Below are 9,611 nucleotides of genomic sequence, written 5' to 3'. Positions count from 1 at the left end.
AAAGAGGAGGCATGATTAAGTGCCCCTTCTCCTGGAGGTGCAAAAGGGTTATCCTGTCCAGGAGTCAGTGACTGTGTCCCATCAGTCAGAATATGCAGCTCTGGGATATGGAAGAGCAGGTGATGGTAATGTAAAGTGCTGGGGATCCACAAAGAAACCAAGTGTGACGGTTTCTCCCCCCAAACTTATGGGGGAAGAGATTCTAAATCCTTTCTATTTAGCATGTGGCCCTGAGGGCTGTTTTTTCTCAGGGCTGGAAGAGTTGTAGTGCCATTTGCTGGATATGCCCCTTGCTTTGTCAGTCCTGTCCAGGTAAAGTGCTTTTAAAATTCTTGTACTTAAAAGTGACACTGCAACCAGAGCAAATGTCTCCAGCTTCTTGGTGGTGAGGCTGAACAGTAACACTGAGAGCTGTATTACAGAAGTCCAATCCAGGTCCTTGGAGCCTTCTTCAAAAATCCTCTGTACAAGCACTTTTAGATTGGGTGAGCCGTTACCTGGCCCTGAAGTCTGCAGCTACACCAGCAAAAAATATTTGGAAGAGAAGATGGAAAAGTTGAGACCAGACTCGATGTTAGCTCAGCCCTGAAGGGAACCAGTGGTCCAAGTGCTTTAAGAGAGTAAAAGAATGGAGGTAAGGCCTTCCTGTTGACAAATGCCATTTTTGAAAATTAGGGACTAATCTTGCTTGTTTAGGCAGGCATGAAAACAAGTGCTCAGGTGGTTACAGTCCTCAGGAAGGGTAGAATTTTATCTTTTTGTTTTAACATCTGAGGTGGAATTTTGAATGAATTTTTCACTACAGTTTTTAAAAATGTGATTGTTTACATGGCAAAGTATTATTTAATGAAAATTTTTCTAAGGAGCACCAAAAATGCATGACATAGTTTGTCAGTGTGATAAGCTGTTCTCACTTTCTAATCTGGGCACGAGCAGTGTCACTGTGTTTCAGTTATAATTGAATTCTTGATTATAACTCAGTATTTTTAGTGATGTTACAAAGTAGGTGGAGGTGGCGTTTATAAGTGAAATGCCTGACTATTTATGTAATGCCATAGTTCATTCCTATCCTCTTAAAAAGTTATTAGTGTGTTCCTGACGCTGTACTTCACTAGTTGAATAGATGATACCACATATAAAACTTGTTTTTACTTTGTATGACTGCTGTAACTCTTAGGATTTAATTAGTTGTTATAGTATCAAAGGTGATTTCATAATTTTCTGTGGAAAAAAGAACTTGGTTGTTGGCATAATGATAACCTGGTGTTTTATGTCGTCTCCTCCCTTCCCTTTACATCAGTGAAGGGACTCTAAAAAGCCATAACTCTAAAAAGAAAGGATGGCCACCTGTATGTCTGCTTATATAGCAGCCACCTGCCTAGAAAACAAACACGTGCATGTCTGCTCCTCAGAGAGTGAAGAAGCAGTGTGGTAAATTCCCTCTGTCTATGGTTTTCTATTCACCATTGCTTGAGCCATCACCAAGCAAAATCTAATGTGATTCTAATAAACGCTATGGACCATAATTGCCCCCACCACAGCCCATCTCTCTGCCTGGCAGCTGAAATCTCTGCAAACCAGGCTTCTGCTCCCAGTCCCTACTGCAGGATGTGGCACTGTCACTTGTGACTGACTCCCTGGCCGGCTCCGGTATCTGCTCCTTGACAAGAAATGCTTTTTTTTTTTCCTTTTTTTTTTTTTTTCCCTTTTATTTCCAGAATGCTGGTGACAAGATCGTGTGTCCTGTTCTGAAGCTGGCGAGCGGACAGCTTCTACCTCTGCTAGTTTGCAGGTGGCAGCGTTTTTTCGTGTTCAACACATTTTCTGTTTAAATGCCGTGAGTAGCTACGAGCACTCCGATACTCTGTTAAAGGATTTATTTAGTCGAGGCGGCGGCGAGCCCGCAGGTAGCCAGCCCCTGGTTCCCGCGGGCAGGGGCAGGGCCGCGCCGGTGCCGGGGGTGCTCGGGGAGGCGCTGCCGGAGCCCCGCCCGTTCCGCGGGGATGGAGCGGCGCTTCCGGCGGGCGCGGAGCGAGGGACGGCCCGGCCGGAGCCGCGTGTGAGCAGCGCCGAGGCTGTGGGAGCCCGGCCCCGGCCCCCGCCCGGCGCCCTCCGCCCGCAGGATGTTCAAGAAGTGAGTGTGGCCGGGGCCGGGAGGGGCGGGGGAAGGGGAAGGGGAAGGGTCCGGGCGGGCCCGGCGCCCCCTCAGCCCCGGGCTCGGCCCTGCTCGGGAGCGGCCCCGCGGCCTCCTCGGGCAGCGCGGCCCCGGCTCTGCCTCGGGCACTCGGTTGTTAAATGGGAAGCCCTCCGGAGGGAGCTGAGTCATTAACTTGTCTCAACTTCGGGGTGGCACAAAGCGCCGTTCGTACTTGTGCGGTGGAGGTGAGGGGCTCACATCCCCAACAGGGCGTTTGTGTTGCCAGCAAAGTGCTCTTGGAGTTGAGTGAAATAACGCTGTGTGCCAGGGTGTGTCTGTGAGGCTAAACGCATGCTTTGTGGAGATTCACAAAGTTTAGGGATAAAGACAGCCTACTAATGGGGCTCCCCTACCATCCCTCTGCCCAGTGTTCCCAGGAGACAAATTTAAGTCTCATGAAGTCTTGGATTTGAAAGTTGGACAGTTGATGTGCTGTTCTATAGTGAGTATATAAACATTTCTGAAGAATGCTGCAGACATGGCATCGTTCAGGCAGTAAATTGTGCATTTCTGAAAAACTTTCACTCACTTTACAGATTTGATGAAAAGGAGAATGTATCGAACTGTATCCAGCTGAAGACTTCAGTTATTAAAGGTATCAAGAATCAACTGATAGACCAGTTTCCTGTTATTGAACCATGGCTAAACCAAATCATGCCAAAGAAAGACCCAGTCAAAATAGTAAGATGGTAAGTTTCTTCTCTCTTGAGCTTTGCTTTTAAGGTGCTTCCTTTATGTGTTGACTTTGTAGAGTAAATGAACCTGCTGTTTTTGAAAGGCATCTGTCATATCTTAGTAGCTAATAGTCCAAGTTATGGCCAAACCAGAAAGTTTACATGTTCTCATCATGCTCTTGAAGGCACTTGCTGTTGTAGGATGCTTGAAGAACATAAAACTGCTGCTTAGTAGTCAACATGCAGTGTGTTCAGGGACTGCCCAAGGATTAGCCTGTTGTTGAAGGGAAACATTCAGCTTTATGGGTATGGAAGTTCAGACTTGTTTGGATACCTCCCAGTAACATTTTTTATAATTTTTGGGCTTCCATATATTATCTTGATTATTTTATTTTTTTCTAGATAGAGGGTAGTACATTTTTGCTGACTCTTTCTCCATATCCACCCTTTGCACTACATTCAAAAACCCCAAAGAAATGCAATTTGTGCATTTTGTTTATAGATTTTTTTTTAAAGGGGAAGGAAGTGAGCAGGAGACCATTGTTGAAGAATAAGCCATGCAAAAAGATAATATGTTTAGTTTTATATTTTCTTGCTAATTGATTGTCTTAATTCTCAGGTGCCAAGATAGACCAGACTCTGTGATGTGAAATATTTCATTTAAACTGTAGAAGAATTAAAGTAGCTATCGGAATAATTATTTTTTAATCTTGCAGTCATGAACATATAGAAATCCTCACTGTGAATGGGGAGTTGCTGTTCTTCAGGCAAAGAGAAGGGATTTTTTACCCCACGCTAAGGTTGCTTCACAAATGTAAGTTTTCTGAGGGTAGAAGTGCTGGGAAGAGAAGGATGAAAAAAATATTCTGTGATCTATAATGGGTTTAATGATGTAATGTGTACTTGCCTCCGTAGGAACTTAGGCTGCATGCTTTTTACTTTTTACAATTTACTGTTGCATTATTTTTCTTGCTCTTCTGCTTGATTGTGTTACCCTGATTTGAATCCCAAAAAATGTTATTCAGTCAAATCTCAGTGCTGAAAATACTTCAAGAGGGTGCCTGCACTTGAAGGATGGCTTGGAGAGCTGGCAGCTTTCATGAATTTTGTCCATCTTTGCCTTTTTTGTCCTCTTAACATGAAACTGTTTCTCTTTCATATTAGGTTAATTTGTAAGAATACATTTGAGGGATTTTAGACCTCTTCTTTTTTAAGACCTCCGAGTATCTGGGCACTTGAGAGATTTATTTCCCTGTGGGAACTTGTTAAAATTGTTACTCAGTACGTGGGTCTGTGAATGTGCAGGAAGCATAGGCCTCTAGTGCTGGATGACCTTTGATTCTCAGGTAAAAGATGTGTCCTTTTGGGACAGCACTTGTGTCCTTTTGGATCAGTACAGCCCAGCAGGAGCCCTGGTGATTGTCAAACTTCCTGCCCTCACAGCACACTGTGTATCTAAATGCCCCCTCTAAACTGACTTGGTAATGAGTTATTCATGTTGTCATCTTCCTGTATTAATTGTAGTGCTGTATCTTTCCCCTCCTAGACCCATTTATTCTGCCACATCAGCAGGTTGATAAAGGAGCCATTAAATTTGTCCTCAGTGGAGCCAATATAATGTGCCCTGGCCTGACGTCTCCTGGAGCAAAGCTTTACCCTGCTGCTGTCGATACTGTTGTTGTATCCTTCTTGAACTATGAATTATTGCCTGCTGTGAGACGAGTTAAATTCCGTTCTTGTATTCTCAGCTGATCATAATCTGGATTACTTTGGATTTTAATCGGATTTCATGAAATAACTAGTAATCAGAAAAGAGCTGCAGAGGTTTAGATGTTATTTGGCAAGGTTACATTGTTCTTATTTTTTTACTTACTGTGATGTTCCTGCTGTACTGTTGGGTGGGCTGCTGTTCCATTAATCTCCTTGGTAAGTGGAGCTCCTTGGTGGTTTTATGCAGAACTGTAAAAGTAGATGAGGTGCGGTGTAATTTGTCCCCTGCCTCCATAGTCAATCTTTTATTCCCTTCAGTTAAAGAAGAATTCTTTCCTGTTCCAATGGAATTTGGAAAGATGTTAAGGATTGGCTTTACTGTAGTCAGGACTTGCTCTATGTGTCTGATGAAGTCAGCAAGTGTAAAATGAGGAAAGTGCTAATTCACTCCTCATTATATTACTGAGAAAGGAAACCCTGAGCAAATACAGCATTAATAACACCAAGCTGTGCTGCTTGTGTTTCAGATAGATGCTGTAGGAAAAGATCAGCTGTTGCTAGACTTTGAAAAAGACAATCTGATTTCAGTACTTCTGTTTTTTTAAATTTGTGTCCCAATTTTTCTGTGCCTTGGAATCTGAAATGGCCCCACAAAGATGTGCCATTTTGTTCCAGAAAGGAGAGACTGTCATCTCTGTGATAGGCACAAAGGAAGACGTGGAGTGTAGTGCTGGGAGATTTTTTTTTCTGTAATTGCTGTTCCAAGTTCATAAATACATGCTTTGTTCTGCACACTGTGATTCAGTTGTTAAATGCAGTGCATTGTTTTGTTTATCTTTAAGAGCTGCAGCTTTAGAATTACTAAAAGGGTAAAAGTTCAACGTGGGCTTTTGAAAGTGTTTTGGAAGTAATTTCTTCATATTGCTTTTCCTTTTCTGAAATAGTTTAAAAAGAAATCTGTTTTCCTTAGCAGTAATTTGTAGGCAATAATGGCAGAGGGAAAACAACATGCATTATGTGTGGGAGTAATGAAGATGTCAGCTGAGGACATGTAAGTGTTTTAAAAATTGAAATATAACCTGTCCCATGTCATTATTCTTAATGTTAGTTTGGAATATAGGCACCACTGTCAAGGTTACTGCATCACTGTTGCAGCACGTGCTGTTCAAGTACAGAGTTTTTTAAGATTTTGTTTTGTTGGTTGGTATTCCAGGAAGGGAGGCAGGGAATATCTTCTGTACTTATTTGGAATCAAATTTCATGGATTTTAAGGTGCACAGCATTAGTATTACTGCTGAATGTTAGTATTTCTAGAGCTCTAATCATACTTTGTCAAAGACCTTGTTGAACAAAGAAATATTTGTATCAAGTACCTGGGCTGGGCAAGAGATGCAATTTGGATTTGAGAGGATTGAAAATGTTGAAGTGATTTTTGTGTGCAGGGACAGAGAGACTGAAGTCATGCTGGTGTTTGGCTGCCTGTCTGGGCTTTCCTCTGTGGCCTGTCCTGTACCCACACACATTCCTGCTTGATGTGCTGACTAGCTTATCTGAGCTTTTTGTGAAATGTAGAGCTCTGTTCAGAGGATAAACTGAAAATTATTGGAGAAGGAAAAGGGATAGAATATGGAAATGGGTGCTAGTTGTTCTTGGCTTTCACACAGTGCAATGTTGTAAGTAGCTACATCACCTTGTCATTTGAAGTTCTGTAAGGTCTTGCAGCAGGATGTGAGGGGCACCCAGCGGGTTTGGGCTGGTTGGTTCCAGCCCTGTGTGACATTTGTGGCAGTGAGGAAGCTGATTTTGATGAAAACAAGTCACTCTTTTCTGTGGGGATAATGCTCAGCAGGATCATCTCCTGCGCTGGGTGACTCTGCGGTCCCAAGTCATAATGGTGGCAGCACAAGGGAGAGGAGAGGGAATGTGTTCCAGAGGACAGGGATAGAGTGGGACTGGAGCAACCTGGACTTGGACCTGCTGTAGCTGTTGAGAAATTATATCTCTCAGGATTCTTTGTAGTGCTTCAAAATACTCCAAGAGTAAGTGGAAAGAAAAGCTACTAAAGTGTCCCAGGCCTCAGTGTGCAGTGATATGCTGTGATCATTGCAAGCCAAGGTTATCTGTGTTCCCAATCCTAACTTCAAATTCAGCAGCCCTGCAGCTGAATATCCTGTTCCTGTGAGAATTATGATGAACTGGAGGGGAAAACAAAGTGATACTGATCTCTGCAGCCTGTTGGCTGCTTTTTTGTGTGACATTGGTTAAACCAGAAAATTGTGGAACGGTGTGATTTCAGTCTCTTGGTGTGATTATGATACTGAATGTGTTAATTCTGGGCTAGCAGCATTTTCCTTCCTGATTACTTTTGGACAAGCTGTGTAAGTAATAGAACACTTGGTGTAAATACAGTAAATTATATTCTCCAGGGGAATGAAACTTGTTCTCACTCCTAGAATGATGAGATTTGTCTTGTTTATTGTGACAAAACTAGATTTTTTTTTTTTGGTGGAATAATGTACTGGAAAAATGATAAACACAAATTCAATGCAGACACACAGACTAAAAATTTTTAAAAGATGACATGACTTAAAAGATACAGAGTCATTGCTACAGAGGATGGTATGTTTGTAACATGCTGCAAGTCCTTGGCACATAAATTTAGCATTTTTAATTCTTTCTTAAGTGGGTAGGTGACCTGCAACCAGCAGCAAGGCAACTCACCTGTGTTTGATTGTGTTGGTGGCACACTTGGAACCAGAACTTGTCAAATTTCACATTCCAGTCATGTTGTACCACCTCTTGTGCTGGGAGGGGGAGACTCACAACTGCTGTGCTACTTTGGTAGAGAAATGCTAAAATTAAAGAAACTGGCAGAAGTCTGAAGAACTGTCTCCCACAAAGAAATAGCAAAAACACTGTGGAAGGCTGTTGACAAAATGTGGAAGGCAAATATTGTCCTCTTATCAATCAGCAATGTGGGCAAATGTAATAACAAATATTGTTTCTCGTCCACCCGCATTTAAAGATAATGACTTTGTGATTATTAGCTTTTCCCCTTCCAGCTGACAAATGCTGCACTTTCTACTTTAAATATTATATTTTATACTGCTCTAATATTTCACCTATCTAATGCTTTTGTACCTTTTTCCTCCTTCCACAGTGAGAAGGTCAACAAAGGGATTGGTATTGAAAATATCCACTATTTAAATGATGGCCTTTGGCATATGAAGACATACAAATGAAACAAAAGGAACTGTTACTCCAAAGGAATGCACTTAGATTAAATGTGGACTGCTTTGTAATTCCTTGTTTTTAATGTGACTGAATGTACAAATTATTTTGTTCTGTGGCTATGCTAAATAAATCACGTGAATGCAAAAGTACTGTTAGGCTACAATAGTTTTCTAGATTTCTTTTTATTACAGTTATTTTGTTTTGTCTTAAACCCAAGTCTTCAGTGACTGAAGATACCTGGTGGAAAAATTTCTGCATGGACTGTGAGTAGACTATTTCAAACAGAAAGGAGGAAAAAGCCAAGAAATGTTTACATTTTTATGCTCTTCTGAAAGAGTAATATAAAGTGTATGTGAAATATAAATACAGTTTTTAAAACCTCTGAAACATTTCAGATTTTTTCTTCTGATTAACATCTTGTTAGTCTACGTGTTTCTTGAATGTGGAGAAATCATTTTTTTTGACATTATTTTTTAACTTATTAACAGCATTAACTTCATTTTACTTAAGGATTTTCTCTTTTTAATATGCTTTTATCTGTATAGGATTTATGAATTTAGACTGATACGTGGACTAGAAATTCTTTTATGCTGGTTCATATCTGAAGACTATACCTATTTTCAGGTTTCTACCTGCCAACACTTTGATATTTGCTCTCCTTGTAGTGAAGGGAGCGTGTGCCACCCTGGTGCCTGACGCTCTCTACTCCCTGTTTGCCGCCTTATTTTAGGAGCAGAAGCAAAATCACTGTTAGATAAAGGCATGATAGGAAAACATGGTTATCAGTGTAGCCAGGAGCAGCTTCTTCAGGTGGAACTTCAAGAGATCTCAGCTTGTGCACACTGCCACACGTCCCTACAGCTACAGAATGGGTTCAGGAGCACTGTGTGTTTGTCTGGATAACCCAACCCTTTGTTCAGCAACTGCATACCCAAAGCTATGCCTATGGAAAAATGGAATCATGTAATAAACTAAGGAAACCTTAAGGTCTACCACTCATAACTGTCTCTGGGAGCATTTATTAATCTTTCAAGTCTCTATTCTAACACATGCATTGTGCAAAGGCAGAATGTAATTTTGTGTGCCCATGCCTTGTCTCGGTGCTGTTCTGCATGTTTGGTTTCCCCACCCTGGGACCTTCACAGAAGAGAGTGGGCAAGGAGTTCTCCATCTGATTCTAAAGCCAAATTAAAACGTGGGAGACAGAATATATTACCTAGTATGTGCTACTTTAAAATTTCTCCTGTAAGATTGTTTATGAGATTGTACTTCTGAAAATGACAGGGTAAATCTGAAACTGTCAATGTAGGAAGACAAAATTTAGGCAGCGTAGCAGAAAAAGTTTCATCAAACCTCAGAACTTCAGAATGCTGATGGACTTTTTTATGCATCTTAAAGGTCCCACTATAAATTCCTGGTTAGTGCTATGTGAAATCAGTTTGTACTTCAGTGTTTTTTTTGTGTAAAACAAGCTAGCCTTGTGTTCTGTGGCTTTTTCCCTTTGCATTGTCTCCTGTTGTTTTACAGTACCTCTCAAATCTGTGACAAATGAGATTCTCATTTGAATTGTTCACTGCCATCCTTTCTCCTATGACTGCTGTTGTTGTGGGGGGGTCAGAACTGTCTTTAATATCAGAAACACTGAAATCAAAATTTTACTTTCTTCATCTGGTTCTGTTCCCAACAGTGGGTCTAACCTTTATGAATTATTCTGTAAGAAGATACAAGTCAAATCAGGCTTAAATTGTTTATCAGTTTAGCAAAACATCAAAAATACAGGTTTTATATAGGTTTTA

General features: G+C 41.2%; 1 protein-coding gene across 1 annotated transcript; it reads left to right on the top strand.

Annotated features, from left to right (window-relative positions):
- The first annotated feature begins 2,005 nt into the window (after positions 1-2,005).
- On the top strand, positions 2,006-8,202 carry MCTS1 (MCTS1, re-initiation and release factor). The gene is made up of 6 exons (XM_027687196.1): positions 2,006-2,134; positions 2,734-2,886; positions 3,588-3,685; positions 4,418-4,551; positions 5,565-5,632; positions 7,742-8,202. Exons 1-6 carry the CDS (start codon positions 2,124-2,126, stop codon positions 7,821-7,823), a joined length of 546 nt encoding a protein of 181 aa, XP_027542997.1. The 5' UTR covers positions 2,006-2,123; the 3' UTR covers positions 7,824-8,202.
- Positions 8,203-9,611: the final 1,409 nt, after the last annotated feature.

The sequence above is a fragment of the Neopelma chrysocephalum genome, unplaced genomic scaffold, assembly GCF_003984885.1.
Source record: "Neopelma chrysocephalum unplaced genomic scaffold, ASM398488v2 Primary Assembly neopelma1_73b, whole genome shotgun sequence".
Classification (NCBI taxonomy): Eukaryota; Metazoa; Chordata; class Aves; order Passeriformes; family Pipridae; genus Neopelma; species Neopelma chrysocephalum.
This window is presented reverse-complemented; position numbering and strand designations above follow the sequence as displayed.